Source organism: Canis lupus, chromosome 32 (assembly GCF_048164855.1).
Source record: "Canis lupus baileyi chromosome 32, mCanLup2.hap1, whole genome shotgun sequence".
Classification (NCBI taxonomy): domain Eukaryota; kingdom Metazoa; phylum Chordata; class Mammalia; order Carnivora; family Canidae; genus Canis; species Canis lupus.
Window position 1 is genome coordinate 34,679,238 of NC_132869.1, and position 21,198 is coordinate 34,700,435.

The following is a 21,198-nucleotide window of genomic DNA, read 5'->3' on the forward strand; positions in this document are numbered from 1 at the left end:
GTGTGTGTGTGTGTGTGTGTGTGTGTGTGTGTGCTTTTTAAAAATAAATGCAATTATAATAAACCAACAATTTTCCAACTACTAGTTTTTAGATTCATATTGTAAACTGAACCCTGGACTGAGGGAGATTCTGGGCTGAAGCCAAGGCTGTGTTTGTGACTGTTACTATCCCAGAAAATGGGAGAGGGAAAACACAGCGACAAATGTGCTCTCCGATATGAGTTATCATGATCATTGGGCTGGAAAGTTCTGGAAGCCAAAGGCTCTGTCTTATGAGCAAACTGGTATATTGACTATCATGTGGTCAATTGAGCACTGTGCCCTGTTCCTATATGCTGCCCCCAGGATGTTTTCCTATATATATATATATTTTTTTTTTATTGCAGTACAATGTACATAACTAAAATGTACTGTTTTAGCCATTTTTAAGTGTAGAGCTTTGTGGCATTAAGCAGATTCCCATTACTGTACAGCTATCACCATCATCCACCTCGAGAACTTTTTCATCCTCCCCATCTGAAACTCTGTACCCATTAACCACTAGCTCCCCATTCTTCCTTCCCCCTGGGCCCCTGGCAAGCACCATTCTACTTTTTGTCTCTATGAATTGGACTATTTTAGGTATTCTGTATAAATAGAAGGAGGGATTAGCTGCCCCATGAGTGCCTGGATTAGTTTGGGATTAGCTTATTTCGCTTAGTATAATCTCTTTATGATTCATCCACACTGTGGCTTGAGATAGGCTGCCTTTCGTTGTTAAGGTTGAAGAGTATTCCGTTGTGCGTATACGTACCACATTTTGTTTGTCCGTTCCTCCATAGTAGATACTAGAGTTGCTTCCGCCTTTTGGCTAGCATCGATAATGCTGCTGCAGGCATGGGTGTACAGATATCTCTTTGGGTTCTTGCTTTTGCTTCTTTTGAGTATCAACCTAGTGGAATTGCTTGATCAAATGGTAATTCTTTGTTTAGTTGGAACCACCATACCGTTTACCAGAGTGCCCACATCATGTTACATTCCCATCAGCAGTGCACAAGCCTTCCAGTTTCTCCACATCTTCTCCAACGCTTGTTATTTGTGTGTGTGTGTGTGTGTGTGTTTTAATAATACCCATACCAATGAGCGTGAAGTGGTTAAATGTGTATCTTTGGTTTAAGACATCTTTCAAAATGTACACAGTTTGTGTATATGTAATTTTTTACGTAAGTAGCATTATGCTACTTATCCTCTGTGTTACTATTTGCACTTGGAACTGTTTTTAAGATCCATCCGTTTACATTGTGTACACAGAACCCATTGCTTCTAGCTTTTGCGTGGTGCCCCGTGGTAAGCATCAACCATGTCACATATACTGGGAGCATACATGTGTTTGTGGCAAGCTCTCAACATGGGTTATTTGATTCCTTACAGCAATCCTGACAGGTAGGTGTATTATTTACATTTTATGGAGGAGGAAACTGATATACAGAGGGTTAAAGGACTTGCCCAAAGTCACAGAGCTGGAAGTGGTAGGGCTAGAAATTTAACCCAGCTCTGTCTGGTGCCATGGGTGGGCTCCCACGTGTAAGGTGCACACAGAGCCACAGACCGAGGCGCTCTCTCAGGTCAGGCACTCCGAGGAGAGTTCTAGTCCTGCCTAGATTCCGACATGTCCACACTGCCAATTGCCTTCCTTTACCGGATGTCACTTCACATCTCTGTGAAATGAAGACGGAACAATTTTAAAGCTCTTTCTAGATTTGCCACTCGTTGATTAAACACCCTTTAGCTAATGGAAAAAAATAATCAGAATTGAAGTCATGTGTTTGTTTCTTTCCAGTGTTCTACCTGGGAGCCACTCCAAATACTCGAGAACCCTTTGGCAAGTCCATTTGCGAGGCTATTCCTGATAGGACTAACTATTCCCAGGGAAACGGAGTCGCTGCCTCCAGCCCCATCCCACCTCTCGTGAACTTTGCACTCACGGTGATGAAAAATTAACTGGGCTAATGTCCTTCCAAGGACAACCTCTGCAAAAGCTGGCCTGGCTGGGGCCCAGGAGACCAGGCGCCAGAACAGAGTTCCTATCCATCCGGAGCCGCCCACCCATTCACCACCCAAAGTCAAAGGAGTACGCAGGGTCCTCTTGGCACTGAGAGGATCCTGTCCTCAGCCCTCCTGGTTGGTTGAAACTGGGACTTAGTCCCTCAATTCTTCTGTGGAGAGACTAAGCCCAGAGGAGAAAGGACTAGTCCAGAAACAGCATTTGCTGGACTCGCGTGGGTCCAGCCCTGTTTTTCTGCATGCACAGCTGTCCCTGTCACACGGATGACGGCATGCGAAGGAAGTGCAAGAAAGCACGGTTCAGCCACACTAACTAGCTGCTGACTAGTTATTTCCTCCCCTCGGGAAAATGGGAGGGCCGAAAGAGGAGCTCTTCCCATGCCATGATTTTAGAGGGTGAGGTATACACCAGGCCCTTCCACTACACTTAACTCTCGGATCTCTTTGGCTCCTTACCTCCGTGGTATAGATCATCTACCTCCCCCAGATGTGGCTCTGCCTCTGCAAAGTGGCACACGTGCATCGTAGGAGAGCACTTTCAACGCTCTTTCTAGATTCACCACTCTGCACGGTAACAGCTGTTTGGTCCGTTCTTACAGCAGGGAGGAGATGCTCAACGAGGTGGAGGGAGGAAGGGAGCCAGGATGGAAAGTCAGGTCAAGTCACTGATGGAGCCTGAGGTCCCTTTACTTATAGGACTGCCTCTCAGCAGCCCCACCTGCATGGTTTAATGCTTAGGTTAAAATTCATGTTTTACTAGGGGGTGAGGACTGCAGGGGCCCTTTCTCCCGGGCATACGCCTCCCATGCCTTTGTGCTTCTCTAGGCTGTGAGCTCCCCGAGGACAGGGGCCTTCACCTTCCTTTCCAACCTTCCGAGAAATGACGGGGCGGGCTGCAACACAGAGACATCCCACAGATGCGTGTCTAACAGAACCACTCTCCATGGCAGCAGAGGTGGCCCGGGGTGTCGTTCTAACCCTTCACAGTGCTCGACTGTTTGCAAAGCTTTTCACAGGAGGTTCCCACATCTACGCATGAGGTGGAGAGGAAAGCTATTTCTAGCCTTATTTGATAGGCGAGCAAACATTCCTTGTCCTGCCACAATAGTGCACCTGCATAAAGAACTTTTGTTTTGCAGAGAACTCTATCAGTGATGTCACCATTGCATCTAGCCCAATGCACAGGCAAGAATGTGGACTTCAGCTTCCCGGAGCACTGGGTTCAAATTCCAGCCACCAGCGTGTCCTCCCCACCCCCACCCCGGCAACCGGACTTGGAATCCTGAGTAAGTATTTCCACGCCTAGGTGCCTCATCTGTAAATGGGGCCATTCTGAGGATTAAATCCCAGGGCAGCTTTTGGGTTACCTGGAATGAAGAAAGCCAGCAATACATGTTGATTGCTCTTTCCTTTTCCTTTTCCATGAAGGCTGGGAAGAAGGGAGTGAAACTTCACACTGGCTGCAGGTTACCCCAGGACTAGCCAGGAAAGGGACAGCCCCACTTGGGGTTCAGGGGTTCTCAGGGCCAGGCGGCAGGGGAGTTAGGAGAGGAGTGTGAAGAGCTCAGTCCCCAGGGGCAGCAGCGGACAGGCCCGGGGTGGGGTGGGGTGGAGGCCATTCTCTCTAAGGCAGGGACCCCTGCAGCTACTGGGCTGATTTTGTGGATTGGGCCACACCTCACAGGGCTTTGTAACTCCCCACCCGCTAGCGGATAACGTCTTTCTCACTAGGAGGGTTTCCTGCTGTTAAAAACAAACAAAGGCGGTAGACACCCGGCTAGAGGCCTGGCAGGGGAGGGGCAACAGGATAAACGCCCAGAGGGTCTGGAGTAATTCCTGAAAGCAGCCGCGGGGTTCGTGCGCAGAAGCCCCCCGATTTCTGCTGGTGGGGAGAAAAGCCCCAGGTGCCCCAATGTGCCGGCGTTTCTTTGCTTCCCTTCGGGCCTAAGTTTGCATACATAAAGCTCCCGAGGACTCCCCCTTTGCCCCACTTTTTGCGAGTTCACAGCTATGGAAACAAAGCTCTCTCCCAGTTTGGGGGGGTGTCGAATTTCGGATTTTTTTTTTGGGGGGGGGAGAGGAGGTATCATAAGGTTGCAAACACCCAGTAATGTAATCTCCCCCCCTCCCCCAAGATAAATTCTAAAGCGCCCCCCTTCCTTTCTTCCTGAACTCAACAGATGTCTTTGAGGCCCATTTTTCTGCCCGGGGACTTGATGCACAAAGGACCCCTGGCTCCGGCTAGTATTCCAAGGGAGTCTCTGGGGTCCCCACGTCCACACTTGGAAGAGCCCCCCCCCACCCCGATCCCAGTTCTCTCCTTCGCGCGCACAGGCTCGGGGGGCTCTCGGCCGGTGGGATCTCACCGATGAGAGAATAAAACATAAAATAATAATAATAAAAAAAGCACCCCACGGCTCGCGGGTCTCCGGCGCCACCAAGGCCCCTGCCGCGGGTCAGCGCGCGCGCATCCCAGAGCGCGCCCCGACTTCCTGGGCCTCCACCTTCCGTGCGCCCTTCCTCGGACGGGGCCGGGGGCGGGGGCGGGGGCCCTAGGGGTGCACCCGCCCGCCGCCGGTGTGGCTCTCCAGCCCGCCGCTGCAGCCGAGCTTCCTGAGTGTGGGTGCCGGGAGCGCAGCGTGGACGCCGCCGCAGGACCCGGCCCTCCCCTCGCGCCGCCCGGTTCCCACGACTTCCTCCCGGCGCCCTGCGCCCTCGAGGCCCGCGCCGCGCGGGGTCCTGCGCGCACCAGCCAGCGCCGCCGCCGGCCCCGGGTCGCCCACGTGGGCGTGCTCCGCGCGGGGCGGGGGCAGGCCGGGCGCCCTCCCGGAGGCTGGGGGTGGGCCGGGCGCCCGGGGGCGGAGGGGGCGGAGGCGGCGGAGGCGGCGGGGCGCGGGGGAGGAGGCGGGGAGCCCCGGCGGCGAGGGGGCGGTGACAGCGCCTGGAAAGGAGGCTGCACGCGGATTTGCATGAAACACAGACTGGGAGCGGGCGGGAGCGGGCGCGGGCGCGGGCGCGGGAGCGGGAGCGCGGCGCACGCCCCGGGCCGGCCCAGCGAGCGAGCGAGCGAGCCGGGAAGGCGGAGGGAAGCGGGCGGGCGAGGCGGGCGAGGCGGAGGGATCTGCGCATCAAAGCGGGCGAGGCGAGCAAAGTTTGGCTGGGGGTTGGACTTTCCTTCCTGGAGGCGGCACCCAAACAGCTAACCCCGTGCGGAAACCCAAACTTTCTTCTGCCACTCGGAGTCTCGCGGCCGCCGCCTCCGCCCCGCGCCCGGGGCCTTCCCGACCCGGCGCCGCCGCCGCCGCCCGCCTCCCGCCGCCTCCCGCCGCCTCCTTCCCGCCGCGGGAGCCGCTCGGGGGCGCAGGGCCGCGCGCCGAGCCCCGCTGGCTGCAGCGCCGCGGCCCGGCCGGGAGCTCGGGCAAGTCGGCCGGGAGTTGAGGCGAAGTTCGGGCGGCCGAGCTCCCGTCCGCGCCCAGCCCCGCCGGGGGCGCCCCTCGCCGCCCGCGCGCGCTCCCCAGCCATGTCGTCCATCCTGCCCTTCACCCCCCCGATCGTGAAGCGCCTGCTGGGCTGGAAGAAGGGCGAGCAGAACGGGCAGGAGGAGAAGTGGTGCGAGAAGGCGGTCAAGAGTTTGGTCAAGAAGCTCAAGAAGACCGGGCAGTTGGACGAGCTGGAGAAGGCCATCACCACGCAGAACGTCAACACCAAGTGCATCACCATCCCCAGGTGGGGGGCCCCAGCGACCCGGGGGCGCGCCCGCCCGGTGCCCCCAGCGCGGCGGGGCGGGCGGGTGGGGTGGGAGCCAGAGGGCTGGTGCGCGCGCGCGTGTGTGTGCGTGTGTGTGTGTGTGTGCAAGGGGGGGCAGCGGGAGCGCGGTCAGGAAGGCGCTGAGCGGCGGGGGGGGGGACCCCCAACAAAACCGCCTCTGGACTTGCACAGATTTCAGAGCCCAGCGCCTCCACGGGGCGCGCTCCCTCCCAGAGCGCACACTCGCCTTGCGCCTCCCGGGGAGGGGGTGTCGCTGGACGCGGCCGCCCCCACCTCGGCGGGGCTGGGGCTGGGGCTGGAAGTTGAGGCCCGCTTTGTTCGGCTCCGCGGGCCGGAGCCCCTCCTCCGCCGCCGCCTCCCCCTCCCGCCCCCGCGGCCCGCGCTCGTGGAGGTGGTGGTGTCTCTCTCCCTTTCTTCCCCTCGGGCCTGTCCCCCCACTTCTCTCCTCCGCAAACAGGAATGCAGTCCGTACAGCTGGGGCTGTGGGTGCGGAGCGGGAGCCTCGTGATTGACAGGTTCCTTCTTGGTTCTCTCTTTGCCTTCGGGATTAGCATTTTTATCGAGTATTTTTAGCCCGGGTTGTGCCCGCCGCCCGCCCCCTCCGCGCACACGCACTTTCGGTGCAGCGCGGTGCTTGCAGAGGAGAGACGGGGGCAGAGGTTAGGGTCCTCCCCCCTCCCCCGACGAGTGTGTGTGTGTGTGTGTGTGTGTGTGTGTGTGTGCGCGCGCGCGCCCTGCTTTCAGCCTGAGATTGCGGCCAATGTAGGAGAGGCAGAGCTGATCAGATAACAAAACGCACCCCAAAGTGGGCCTCGCATCGGCCCTCGCATTCCTGCAGAGCTCTCCTTCTCCAAGCGCTTTGCCATCTGTCTGGACCTCCTTTCTCCTTCGCATCGCGCTAGCTAGGTCAGGCGGGAGCTCACAGATGGCTGATGGAAGGGGTCAGTGACTTCTCTCCACTCCCCAGGGCCTTCTTTTAGTTTCGCTGCCCCTGGCTGGGAATTGGGGTGTGTGTGTGTGTGTCGTGGAGGAGGTGTGTGTGTGTGTGCACTTTAACCTCCTGTCTCTCCCGGTTGGGCCCCCTTTAAAGTCTGATTCTGCACCAAAGGAGTGTGTGTGTGTATGTGTGGATCTGGGTGGGATGTCCTCGGGGTCCCAGGCTGCAGAGTTAGGAGTAGAGGGTCTGCAGGGCCTGAGCCCCACAAAGATGGTCCTCCTTGCTGCTGGGCCAGGAGTGGACTGCATCCTTGGCCACCTGCTCGGGGCAGCTGTACACGCCGTGTGAGGCAGGCACAAAGCAACATCTGTCCACAGGAACCCAGAACAGGCCTCCTCTGGAAATAAATGCCACATATGGTGGGAGTGCTGACTTAAAAAGTAATATATAGTTTTTTTTTTTTTTTTTTAACTGGGTGGATCCAGTCAATAAAGGCGAGGGAAGGTTGTGTGTCGTCTGGGAAGTGCGCCCTGGGTGTGTGATCCGGAGCCAGAATTGACTTCAGAGGAGGTGGTGTGATGTGATGGGGTCGTGAGGCTTGGATTCTGGTCCCAGCTCTGGTTCTGAATCCTTCTTTATTCCTTTGGCTGGAGTGCGGGGGTAGGGTGAATGAGCGTCATACATCTCCCGTCTGGGGAGGGATGTGCAAAACGTGCCTTCTTACCTGTCAGGGTGCATTGAGGACAAGTGCTTTGTGCCTTGAAACAGAGGGAAAAAAAGAAAAAGAAAAAGGAAAGAAAAAGCATGAGTTATAAAATGAACAGCTGCATGAAGTGTTTTACAGTTTTCAGAGCACTTTCACATGGTTTTAATGAGATCAGGAAAGCAAGAAACTCCTGCTGACTAGATAAGGCCGTCAGACTTCAGATTTCTCTCCTTTTCTTAAAAGTGGAGAAAACTGAAGGAGGGAGGTAAAAGGTTTGGCCCAGTGGACTTGGGACTCTGACCAGTTGCGCCCCTTTTCCTACTTCGCGCCGCTCTCTACTTCGAAAGTTCCAAATACATTCTTTGCTGAATGCTAGAGCACAGTTAGCTTGGGGTGGGGGCGGCTGTGCATGTTGGTTGGTTGGTTGGTTGGTTGGTTGGTAAGGTTGCTGATGATGTGTCTTTGGGTTGGTGACTGCTTGGGGGAGAGCCCTGGCTTTCCCTCGCCTTGGTAGGGCTTTGCCCTCTAGGTGAGCGTAGCTGTGGCCCTTCTTTCCCTCCTCCAAAGTCCTCCACAGCTTGAGGCATAGGAACACTTTGGACACTTCTAGGAGTTCAAGCAAGCAGGTTCGATCCGGCCTTCTCATGACTCTGTTAGGAGTGGGGCATCTTTTCCACCTGCCTTGGCAGGGGCCTTATATGAAGGTAGATTTTGTTTTTAATCTTTTCTCAGGGAAACCCAGTTGCTTGGGTGGATCCAGACAAAATGGATTTCCATCCCCGGATTTCGTGCCCACGCCTCTGGGTCACCTTGTCTCCCTTGGCAACGGCCGCCACTGTTTTGGTCGTGGGCAGAAAACTAAAGGCCACGTCTTGGGAAGGTGGCTAGCTGGCCTCCACGTCAGTGGTATCAGCGTGTCTGCTCAGCCCCAAAGAGTGTGGTGGTGATGGTCATATTGTCTGCTCTCTCTGCACTACCTTTGTAACCAGGGCTTTGGGAAGTTGACCGAGGGAGATACTTAGCCTAGTTATCCCATGGGGTGTGGGGCGTTGGGTGGTTCAAACTGCCCTGGGGTTTCAGGAGACCTCAGTCTGGGGAGATTTGACAAGCGTGTTTTGGCTACGACGTAATCGTGATCAGCAGCAGCAACCCTTGGCAGTTGCGGCTGCATCCTCGGATCTTCCAGACTGCGTGCTTGCTTGGGTTACGCCGGCTCTAACCTGTCCCGGCAGTCAGGGGAGCTGGAGCGGTACAGGCTTCCCGGTCCCAAGAATGTAAAAGAGACCAGTGCCAAGGAAATGGTAAGAGCTTGATTTAGATACCCCAGCAGAGAGGCTATCAGGATACTCTGAGGTCTGGCGGTCGGGGCAGGACTTAGACAAGTTGTATAACAGCATCTTCCCTGTCACCGGCCTTGAGTATCGGAGTAAAGCAGCAGGTATCCTCCTGCCAGTGAAGAAGGGAGTCCCAGCATTTGCCTCGGAGAGGAAGAGAGGGCTTGTGCCTTCTGTGTCAGCAGTGAGGGGCCAGGCACCCTGCAACATGACGGTTTTGGTGGACACTGATAACTTGTGCTTCCACCGATGGGCTCCATGCCTTGGCCCAGTGGTTGGGAGCTGGAGCAGACCTCATGTCTGGTTCGTTTGGAAGGGAATTGGGGCTTTCTTGTGTCCAAGCACGTTCTCATGTCAACATCCAGAGGAAAATGGGGGAATTGAACCCAACACCAGGTCTGACACCTGCCATTTCCTCTTCCTCAGTAAACCTGGCCTCTTAACACAGCCTCCTCCTGTTAAGTCACCTGGACTTTGCCAAGCTATTCTCACCCTAGGGAGAAAGGAAAAAGACCGTCATCCTTCAGGCTCCTTTCTCAGACATCTGGGGGCAGACCTCTTACCAGGGCTGCAGGAGTGGCTTCTTTAATACCTTGTTGACCTCACTATCTCCTGTCTACCCGCCTCTCTGACAGGCGCTCAGAACACCATTGTGGTGTAGCCCGTTGGAAGCAAGCCCACCTCTGGCTGCCGGGGAGGTGGTCCATGCTCTCCTTTCTCTGGTTCCATACAGGGCTAGGAAGAGGAGGGGCCCGGACACCACAGTAGCTGACTCTGGGGCTGGCTCGAAGCTCTGGCTGGACCTAGATGCCACTTGATGTTCCCTTGACATTTGGAACCTTGGAACTTGCCGCTTGCATGCAGGAGTCGTATGTTTGGGCCAGTGCGTGTTACAGACACCCCCTTGCTCCCGGATCCTGATCAGATGTCACAGGGTTGGATCTTGTTGATTCATTGATAATCCTTGGTCCCCTCCTAGGTCTGAGTCAATATTCCAGGCAAGGAGAGAGGATGCAGAGGTAAATTTGAGACAGCCCCTGCCTGTGAAGAGCTTCCACTTCAGTAATGGAAACCCTAATAAGGCATTATTTGAGGGTCTAACTGCTACTGCTTTTTTATTCCCACCCAACAGAAGAAAAATGAGTTTTAGTATCGGGTGATTTGAGGGTGGGACTATAATGTGTCTTTTAAATGTTGTGGAAGTCACTGTCAGAAAATAGAATAATGGCAGCCATCTGTTGTCTCCAGAAAAAGCACAGGATTCAAGTCCTGGATCTTGCCATTTTTATATCCGGAGGGACTTAGGAGTTCCCCTTAATGTCTGCACCTGTGAAATCAGGATGCTCTAAGGCCTGTGGAAATGTTTGGTCAACCCGGGAGTTTCACAGAAAGAAGGGTTAGGTTTTTAGCTTCCCGTGTTCATCACTCCTCTGTTACTGAATTGCTCACCCATTTGTTAAATATCTGCCACCACGAGCAAGGCAGGGCCTTGGCTCTCAGGGAGCTGCCTGTCTAGAGGGGGAGACAGACTTGGCCAAAGATACAAGAAATGAGCTGCTCCCGAAGGATGTACAAAGTGCCCAGGGACATGGGGACAGACCGTTAATTCTGTGGGAGGAGGTGGGAAGAGGAGGGAGGAGTCAATGTGAGGAGTTATTATCCAAAGGAAGTTTCTGGACTACAAGGTGATCATGTGAGCTTTTGGGTACGTGGTGATACCAATCTACAAGAATGAGGGTGTCTTTTTTTTTAATATTTTATTTATTTATTTATGAGAGAGAGAGAGAGAGAGAGAGAGAGAGGTAGAGACAGAGACACAGGCAGAGGGAGAAGCAGGCTCCATGCAGGGAGCCCAACATGGGACTCGATCCCGGATCTCCAGGATCAGGCCCTGGGCTGAAGGCGGCGCTTAACCACTGAGCCACCAGGGCTGCCCAATGAGGGTGTCTTTATCTTCTGTCTTTGGCTAAACTGAGTACTGTTATAAATAAGTGACATCATAGCATGCTCGGAAGGGCGAGTGACCTGCGTGCAGTGCAGTATTTACTCCGAGTACAGCGTTCTCTCTTTGAAGTAAAAAGTAATTTAGTATAGCAAACCTGAAATTCAGGTTTCCTGGGTGGGAGGAACAGTGACTTTAGGTATATTAGCTCAGAATGTAACAAAGAGTGTCAATACAAACTGGATAACTTTTTGATGTGGATACTTAGAATTTCAGAATTTTGGTGTGACCTAGCCTTTCCGTGTCCCTGGTTAACACTTGCTGAACTGAATCCTGTAAGCCTGAGTTTCTGCGTGAACGGAAGAGCTTTGAATGGTATATTTTTAAAGGTCTTTGCAAGGATGTCAAGTTTTAAAGGACCGTTTTAATCACGGAGAAAAGTCAGCCAATACAGTAGTCATTTAGCTCTGATGAGAAATGCAAGAAGCTATCGAAATGGAGAGAACGTGGCTCAAGCTTATCACATCAGGAATCCAATTAAAATGAGTTTTTGAAAAATAAATATTGGTTTAATAATGTAAACTTGTAATTGCTGTATTATTTTAATGGAAATAAAATTAACATGATTTAATGGACTGAGCGACCATTAATTTTCACTTGTTAATTTATTAGGGGATTTTAATGCCGTTTGATGCACAATACAGCCATTGTTCTGTGTGAGCTCCTTTATGAAATAAATAGGACCAAGCAGCTCTGGCTTGAAAAATTGAAATGGGACTTTATTCCCTCTACCTTATTCTCCCATCTTCTTTATCCACTCCCCCCCCCCGCCCCCCAGACTCTTATGCATGCTCTTAAGTTCTCTGCAGTGGGCTGCAGCTTTCTCAATCAACAAGGCTCATGGTTAGTCTTAATTAACTTTTGTCCTTCTCTGCTTTGATGTATTGACCTATTAAAAAAAACAAAAACAAAACTCTGCACCTTTCCCCAAATCCACATCTGATGGTATTAGTTGGCTGGGAAGAGAAGTGCCCAGAAAGGCTGCTTCTGAAGGCAGCCTGCTGCTGAGCATGCCTGGGGCTGGGACGTTTACCACCCTTTGCAGACAGGAATGGCTGGTGCGCTGTTGGATGATAGTAGCTCCTCCCCAGAGAGGGCGGGCAGTCAGCTAGTGACCACTGAGAGGTTCCTGGCCCTGGAGCCTTCGACGTCTCCACCTTCAAGCACAGTGGTTCCTGGAAACAGTTGGAAAAGGTTATTATTCACCCCACCCTGCAGAAATTTGGTCTCTAATTTTACTGTATGCCAAGTTTTAGAACAGAGATCTCCAGAGAACTTGTCCAGTCCATTTCTGTGCTGTCCTGCATCGTACCTACCTGGAGCCAAACCCTGTGCTAGGTGGCAGGGGTGATAGAGTGAGTAAGACCACACCATCCCTACCCTCTTGGAGCTTCTAGTCCACTGGCTGCCAACATGGGCTCTTTGGATAGGTAATAACGCTCTGTGTGTTCATCCTCTTGGATTTCTAAGTGCTGTTTTCTTGATGCCAGGGGGCTGAATCCCTCAAGCTTTACAGGTTTTCTGACTCCTGACAACGGTAATTTGCGCGTGTGTGCGTGCGCAGGTGTGTGCGTGAGTGTGTAACATTATTCTTTGCTTTGATTTAATTAACAGTTTTAGAAATAACAAATCTGTAACACAAGTCACACTATCCGGTGTTGATTATCTGAGGCCTCAGCTGTAAGCAGCGGGCCTGCCACAGTGGCACACTGCTGCAGAATGTTTTGACAGAGAGACTCAGTTGAAAATGAAAACACCGTAGAAGCCTATTAATTAAGAAGTTTGGCTAATTCTGGACTGGGCTAAAGTTTGTTTAGCAGGCTTTTTCTCCCCATCAATGCCGTCAAAGAAAAATTCATTATAAACAAGGTTTTTGGGGTCATTTTGGAGGCAAGAGTCAGCAGACCTGGGTAAGTTCTAGACTTTGCTCTGTTTCTGATTAGCTGTGTGACCTGGGGCAAATCGCTTAACGTCTCTGAGCCTCAGATGTTCTCTGTTCGTAGGTGAGCTAAGCCTTACTAGCGGGCCTTTCTAACTCTCAAGTGGTTTTCATGCAAACCATTTCAGAAGCTCCCCTTTGCACGCCTTCAGCTGAACAATACAGCCCAGGTCTTTCTTAATTATTAATGTCCTAAGACCCCATCAGTCTGGTGCCCATTAATTTATACAACTGAAAGTAATAAAGCTGTAATCCAGTCTTAATTTTGATTATGTTACCTCTCTCCCCACCCTCCCTCCTGCCCTCCCTCTTAACCCTGTGAGTCTACGTCAGTGAAATTTAACTACAAAGGAATGGAAAAATAACCGAATTCGAGGATAAAGACACGAAGGCTGCGTGTCTTGAGATGCAGCGAGCAATTTTTCTTCTTTTGTTGCTATTTTTGGCTATTCTCAGAGCAGGAAGTTTACTTACTCTAATGACCACAGACGCCTAAAAATGGTGAAATGTAAGAGGTAGGCATTATAAAGGATACCTGTGGAAAATGTTTGCTCATATGTCAGAGCCTACCCAGGAAGCCTCCTTTATTTATTTTTCAAGCATCTATATAAAGAAAGGTTCTACTTGATTTCGAAAGCATTGTGCCTTTTGTTAGGCAGCGTGGAGGTTACCAGTTTATACCCCAGCTAGGAAGTGAAAATTGAGTTTCCCCCGAAAAAGTACTTTTTTCTGTATCCCATGGCCAGGCGTGCTGATACTGAGCAAGTTTTTCTCCTACCACGTTGCTCTCGGTTGAGGATGAGAGAGAGTACTGCTTAGGACACCCTGGGTAAGGGTTTACCTTCGAAACCTCCAGAGCTGGAAATCTGGTTGCTTTTGCCGCTCAGTGTTGCATCACCGATTGCCAAGCCAAGTTGTAGCTCTGAGGTGTCACCTTTTTTTTTTTTTTCCTTTTAGACTGGACTCTTGAAAATAGTGATGCTTTTTGGGTGTGTGTTTTTTAAAGGTCTGTTTTTAAGCTGTCACAGCTCAAAAATGCCAAAAGGCATTTTTTCCTTAAAAAATCACCTCTGGGCTGAGCCCAAATGTGGAGTAATGGATCCAGAAAAGACTTTTTGAGGAGTTACAAGGGGCTGAAAGCAGGCACTGATGATGGAAATTGGGTTTTTCCTTTTGCTTCAAATCGTTCCTGTTGTAAAGTCTCTGTTAGCCTCGTTGAATTCAGACTCCAGGTGAGCCTTATGTCTCTGTGTGCCTGGGAGGGCAGGGTGAGTTGGTCGGTCCTGCTGTCCCTTTAAATTTTGTGCATTGCCATTTATCTCTAACCAAACAGATTCTTAAAATATTACCTGGGGAGCAGGGGTGGGGGGGGATGCGGGGGTGGACAGGAAAAGCATGGTAATGAAGAGAGAGCAAAGGGCACTGCAGTCTGACAAACCTGGCCTGGGCCTGCCAGTTGCTGGCTCTGTGGCAACCCTGGGTACATTTGCTTCCATTTACTGAGCCCGTTTCCTTATCTTTCAAATGGGGATGGGACCGCCATAAATCAACTGAAATGAGATAACAGCAATCAAGCCAGTATTTGCAGCTCATGGCACATAGTAGGTGCTCAGGAAACACTCATCATTCCCTTTCGAGGCAGTGTCAGTCGGTTTCCATTGGGGGCACCCCCCCACCCAGTTGCCCACAGAGCTCACCGTTTGGAGGACCTCGGTGTGGTGATGGAACCTACGTCCGGTGCACACCGAGAAACCCAGCCGTGCCACTTGTTGACTGAGGGCTGGGCGAGCTCCTGAAACAGAAACAATTCATATTCTTGGGTGGCTCTGCCCTCCCCCTCCCCCTCTTGATTGTCATTTTAAAAATTGTTTGGCTGACTAAAAATAATAGTATTGAAAACAAACTTTGATGAATCAGTGCTCCTGGGGCGGGGGATGGGCAGCCTCCTGAAGAAGAAACGCCGTGACTCATGCACTTGTCACCGATAGCCTGCCCGTAAGTGTGTGGAAGTGCATGGTGTTTATTGTGGCTGGTGTTTTTTCGAGACCCAGTTGGAAGCCAGTTCCGGTTCCAAGCACCACCTTACCGGTCAGCTTGGCTGTCAAAGTAAGGATGGTCAGAGGCAGCAGCTCGGGTCTCGGAAATGACGTAGATGAGGATGGTGGTGCCTGTGAGTGCCCTTAGGTAGGCACAAGAGAGGACCCATGCCCACAGGGCTGGCCTTTGGCCCGCCGTCTGGGTGTGTTCCTTCTCATGGGGCGCCCCAAGGGGTAGCCCATCTGGAGCCTGCACCTCCTCCTTCCAGACTGTGCTTTGGGTTCTGACCCTTCAGTTCCCTGTCCTGGCGGTCTCAAGACATCTTCCAGGTCCCACCTGGGCCCCTCCCAGATCCATCAGCCCAAGGAAGGCCATGCTGCCTTGGCCATGGACGTGTGTGCACCTGTGGGCTGAAGGGCCGACAAGGCAAGCAGGGCAGGGGAATGGAGGAGTTGGATAGAATTCACGCCCGTGGCGTCTGTATGGGGGCGCGTGAAGCCCCTCTGAGTGTGTGTGATGGTGCCAGGGGGTGGGCTGGCATTCGGGCCCGCTTCTCCCTGGATGGCTGCATTCCACTGTGAAACCAAGAGATCAGAGAACGCGAAACGCGACCCTGGCCTTCTGTGTTGTACTAAGGTATTTGTCAAGGTGGAGGATAGAACGTATCCTGTGTATCAGTTTGTTACCTTGATTTTTGTCACTTGTACATGACAGCATGTGGGCCTTGGCGTGGCCTCTGCCCGGGACCTACCGGTGGGGAAGCAGGCCTGTTTTTAGCCACGACCAAGGCCCAGCCTTGGAGGTGCCATGGAATGGACAGGGATGGATTCCCTTCACCGCAAAGCTGGATTGGAGAGAATTACAGGTCACAGAGAAGGTGGCACATATTGCAGCTGCCCGTCTCAGAAGTGGAGTGGAGAGCTGGACCCCCCACTAGTGTGCTTGTTGGTCGACGCATTTATGGGGCACTGACCTCATGTTGGACTTCAGGGGATACAGAGAGATGCAGAGCTGAGGTCCTATCTCTGAGCTGCATAGAGGCAAAAAGGGTCACACTGCCCACGGGTATGGTGGGCTGGTGGGACAGACACTCAGGTCAAGGTCAAACAAGTGTTGATTTGGGAGCCCAGAGAAAGAGCAGCTCTCTTTTTAGGAGAGGCGGGGAGGCTTCCCAGAGGAGGTGGAGCTCCAGCAGGACCTCGATGAATGGATAGAGCATGGGTGTGTAGCAAAGGCTGCCTAGGGAATTGGCCAGATGGGGTGTGGAAGGACCTGGCATCTAGGGCAAGCAGGATGTTTCGGGGTGGTCAGGGCATGGAGGGAGGTGCAGCCAGAGAGGAACTGAGGGAAGGCTTTAGTAGGCCAGGCTTAGCGTTTGGACCTTGCTCTTTGAGCGTGTCGGGGATTTTCAAGTTGGGGCCAGAGCCACCGTTGGGTTCGGACTTCATTTCCTCCCCACCCCAAGCCAGTAACAGCAGGTTTTCTGCCTGAGTTATCCAGGTCAGGGTCATAATCCCTTACACCACCATGTGGACGGCTTTAGGCTATGTCTGGACCAGGGTGAAAATAGTGTTTTGTTCGCCGTCAGGAGAGAAGACTAGTTGTACAGCCAGGAGGGCTCTGGGAGCCCAAGTGTTCAGGTAATTAGCTGGTGAGTCATGCTCGCCTCTTGCCATGGATTCCTTGGGAAAGTGAGCTGAGTCGTGCCGGGTCCCTTCAAGCAAAGGCCTCGAGACCAGATCTCGGCTGCCCCCTTGGCGTCCCCTGTGCCTGGCACAGCGCCTCAGGTGGAATGCCTCTGGACGGTGTTTTCTCATTTCTTCATTGATGACCATCTAGACCGGCAGGTCTTCCACGTCCCAACCACACTGCAGTCAGCAAGAATGCCTCCGTTCTCCTCTCCTGCAGACTCGCAGGATGCTCCACAAGTGTCTTAAAGACAGATTATATTCCTAATAAGAGCAACAGTTGACTTAAGTTCGTGTTGTTCATTTCTTTTTTTAAGATTTATTTTATTATTATTATTTTTTCATCTCTGCACCCAGCATGGGGCTTGAACTCACAACCCGGCGGTCAAGAGTTGCACGCTCCTCTGACTGAGCCATCCGGGCGCCCCAAAGTCGTTCATCCTTTTCAGCACCGAGGGCAAGTGGAAATCATGCTGACCATTTAGAGATCGGGTACAACTTACTTACCTTGTTAGAGTCCACTTTCTGTCGTCGGTGTTGCCAGTTGAAGCTTTAACAGGTTTCCAGAGGAGAAAGTTTTGTGTCCAGGGACCACTTTTTGTTCATGGACCATTTTTGAAAATGCCGATAGAGACCTTCTGAAGGGACAGCATAGGGCAGAGTTCTGGGTTGATGTTCAGGAGATCCACGCTCAAACCCCTGCTCTCCACTCGCTGCTTTGGTGACGTGGACACGTCACCTTGTTCCATAGAGCCTCGTTTCTTCATCACTAAAACGGGAACAATGATACCTTCCTCGGTAGGATTATTGAGGTTATTTATGTGGATGAGCTATGCCTTCAAAGCATTTGCAGAGTGGAAAATATTACGGTGTCATTTCCTATTTCTTGATGAAGCACAGCTCTGTAGTGTTGCTAAAGATGCTTTCTGACAGAGGCAGACTAAAGCTTCTGAGTTCACACCCAGGTACTCACAAAGGCCTTAGAGATAACTCACAAATGATGCGCAAAATTCAATTGGAATATGAACTCAGGGCAGGCACGCTCTGGGGCCTGGTGCCAGAAGCTTAGGCGAGCTGAGGCTCTGGGCCTTCCTTGCCTAACGGGTTGAGTCAGCTGTGTTGACCAGTGGCGGGTCACCTTAGCCCTCTCACCTGGGGACAGCATGAACTGAGTATGCAGGACACTAGCATGGGCCACTGATCAACTGGTTTGGTTGGTCTTCTTTACCCGTCTGCAGTACTCTGAGAAGGCTGGATTGCTCACCATCACAGGGGAGGAGCCCGAGGCTTTGAGGGGACAGTGGCAGAAAGGAGTCTGGGCTCAGATCTCTGCTTCCTGACCTTGGCTGTCTGCCCCCAGGCTCCTCAAGAAGGGGCTACCATTCTTGCAATTTCCTGCCTCATAAGCAGGTCCATGTGATTGCCTGGGTAGGTTGCTTTAGGTCTTATGATAAGAAATGGAGCTGGATTTGCCTCAGAAGCTCTAGCCCTTGGGACACCTGGGTGGCTCAGTAGTTGAGCATCTGCCTTCAGCTCAGGGCGTGATCCTGGGGTACTGGGATCGAGTCCTGCATTGGGCTCCCCACAGGGAGCTTGCTTCTCCCTCTGCCTATGTCTGTCTCTGTCATGAATAAATAAATAAAATCTTAAAAAAAAAAAAAAGAAAAGAAGAAGCTCCAGCCCTTCTACAATCTAGGGTGACGATATATAATTTATTGAACAAATGAGGACCCATTTAAGAGTGAAAAGGGGCAGGGCTGTTATTAATTATGGTCAGAAAGTGAGCATGAGCATGGACTGTCCAGCCAAATGTGGGTAAATGGACACCCTCGGTCACCCTGTCTCTGCGGCAGTGGTTATGACACTTGTGAAGGTAACTGGGAGCGTTAGGCCAGCCGGTTGATATGATACTGTTGTAAGGGGCTGAGTTATTTACTGCTAGTGAGGGTGAAGGGACTTCACTTGGGGTCATTTTTCAAGTTGGCAACATAGTATTTAAAAACTGGATGTGGCCTTAGAAATAATCATAGTGAAGTTAGCGCTAGAGCTTCCTTACCTGGAGCAGGACTTAGGGAACGCTTGGCTCTGCTGATGGGTGCTCTGAAGGGAAGGGGAGGGAGGGTGGAGGTGGGGGTGGCAGTGAGGAGACAGCAAGGCATTCACATGGCTCTAGAATGCCTGCATCCTCTACAGGCCGTGTCCCTTCAAAACCCAGGAGATGCCCTCAGGCCCAGTGCAACTGAGATGATATGTAATGGCCAGGAGCAGAGACTTCTTCTGTAAGCTGACCTCTCTCCTGCTCCCCTGTTCCATTCTAGAGGCCCCGAGGATACCACTGGCCGGTGGCTGGTGCAAGTTTAGTGGATAATCCTTCTGCTGAAGAATTTTGGAAGGCACTGAGGAAGGAATTAAAAATAACAGCAAGCATGCCTTTCTTTCTCTTTGATTGTGGTAAATGCATGGAATGTGCCAGGGCCTCTGTGGAGCACGTGGCCCCAAATAACCCCTCTGCCAGTGGAATTCTGTGGAGAACATGGAAGGGCTCTGAGCCATTTCACTGCTGCTTTATGTTCTCAGGATTTGTTCCTGTGATCTTCTCTTGCCCCGAATAATTTGTTGGAAGCCTGGAAAGGGACTCGAGTCCTCTGTTCCTCTGTGTTCTCCGGCCACATGGCTGTCGTAGGCGAGGCCCTGTCCGATGAGCTCCAAGGAGAGCAGCTGGAGTGACAAAGAGGACCGCTCACAGGCTGAGAAAAGGGAAGTGTAAATTCAAGCCAAACTTGGCAGCACTTGCTTAGAGAACTTGAGCTGATACTATGGAGCCCTGGTCGTCATCCTTTGTGGCTAGGCCGTGTCTTATAAATAGAACAAGATGCATTCTCACCCTCCTCCCCTTGCCCTACCCCACAGACACAAGGAGGCATGTGTGTGGGTGCGTATGGGCAGGGAGTATTAATGATTTATGTTCCAGTTCTCTGGAGAGCCATCGTGGGAACTGGGCCCTGGGCTCCATGGAGATGACCAGGCCATCTCGTGGGTAAGGCTGGAATCTGTTGCGGAGCTCCAGCAATCCTGACCATTCCAGCCTCTCCTCCGTAGTGGAGGCCCTCGGTCCCTCCTGCCTGGTACGTCACTCAGCCAGTTGGCCCTTTCCTCTCTGGTCCATCCTATATTCTGTATTCTGTTATTGGGGTCAGACTCACTGCATTAGGATGCTGTTGGCTGCAAGTCACCTCAAACCCAACTCACACCTTCAACAGGGTGGAGGTTTACTCTCTCTATGAAGTTTGGAGGCCGGGAGGCTTGAGGCATGGGTAAGGACTCGGGAGCCTCCCATCTTTCTGCGCTGCCATCTTCAGCCCGAGGGTTTTTACCTCCCAAGCTCTGCCCCTCTTGGTCCAGTGATGGCCACAGCTGCTCCAGGCACTACCCTCTTGACCCATCCTGGGGGCAGGCAAGGCTGCTTCTCCTTGGGAGTCTCTTTATCTGGGAAGAACCTCCTGGAATCTCAGTGGCCGGGGTCGTGTCACGTGCACTCATGGCACAAGTAATGGATTGTGATGAGCCTCTTGAAGTCAAGGGTGCAGGCTGTTTTGTTGACTCACTACCGTACTTAGGACCTGCTGGGCACTTGGTTAATTTCAATTAATAAAGTGTTGATTATTGTTTACCTTCTTCTCTGAGTAGACTCCTGAGCACCTCTCCCTAATGTCTTGCTAATTCTGAGGTTGTGGCAGACAACGATTCAGGGGCCAGTTCCGGCCCCCCAGTTCCTGCCTCCACAGAGCCTACAGTCAAGAGGAGATGAGATGGAGAAACAAGTTACATGATTGTGTTTGGAGCCTCTAGCAGGTGGATTGTGACAGTCCGCCATGTGCGGCATCTTTGGAAGAGGTGTGAATTTGGGGTTTAGGGAGATGAAGGTGGGACTCAGGGGAGACCTTCGAGGCCTCTGAAGGCCATGCCTGAAGGTGACATCTTGTAACCCAAGCCAGGTGGCTTTAGGCAGTCGATTTCTGTCTCCACCCCCTCCAGTCTTGTTTTCCTGTTGACAAAATGAAGGTAGAAACTTGCCCTTGGGTATGGAGTGGGGGGAAGGGAACAGAACTGAGAGCCTCCTGCCCCCGGGGGAAATTTTCTGAAGGTTCTTGTGGTATTCTAGTTTCAAAACCCTGTGCAATTCAATGGCACGATTAGCGTCTTTGTGAGTCTCACTGGCTTTGAGTCTGCTGGAAACTTTCTCTGAAAGCATATAGATGAAGAAATGAGAATTCTATAAATGTTTAGCGGTTAAAAACAAAGTGCTGGCTGATTTATGTAATTTTTTTTTTTTTTTGGTTGTTTTCTGATGGAACTTTCTGCGGAGATGGAATACCCTGGAGTCTTCCTGTCACAGTGAGCTAATAACTGACTTCAGGTCAGCGAATGTGTTTTCATTCCAATTCAGGACAAAAAAATAAAATAAAATAAAATAAAAACAACCCCAAAACGGAGCCTATCCCAAGGCCTCATGTTTCATTTTCCTATTGATCTAGACGCTGGGATAACTCGGGACCCTGGGGGTGGCGGGAGGGGGGGGGACATCTCAAAGCTAATTAAAGATGTTTGCTTGAGGTTTGCTTGTTTCTCTTGCTTGATTGAAAGAGTTGCCATTTTTGCTTTTATTGTTAAAAAAAAAAGAAAGAAGCTATCACTGCTGCTGATCGAAGAGGTGGGGGCAAGGGGGGTTGCACACGTCAGTACA

The 21,198-nt window shown here is 51.9% G+C and overlaps 1 protein-coding gene across 2 annotated transcripts in view; it reads left to right on the forward strand.

Annotated features, from left to right (window-relative positions):
• Positions 1-5,415: 5,415 nt before the first annotated feature.
• Positions 5,416-21,198, forward strand: part of SMAD3 (SMAD family member 3) — a 117,819-nt gene continuing 102,036 nt past the window's right edge. Inside the window, exon 1 of one of the 2 annotated variants that reach the window (XM_072809334.1) lies at positions 5,416-5,769. In XM_072809334.1, coding sequence (XP_072665435.1) covers positions 5,564-5,769 — 206 coding nt within the window. In that variant the 5' untranslated portion in view covers positions 5,416-5,563. Of the gene's footprint in view, positions 5,770-12,015; positions 12,146-21,198 lie in introns of those variants that run through there. The other variant, XM_072809335.1, reaches the window with a different exon arrangement.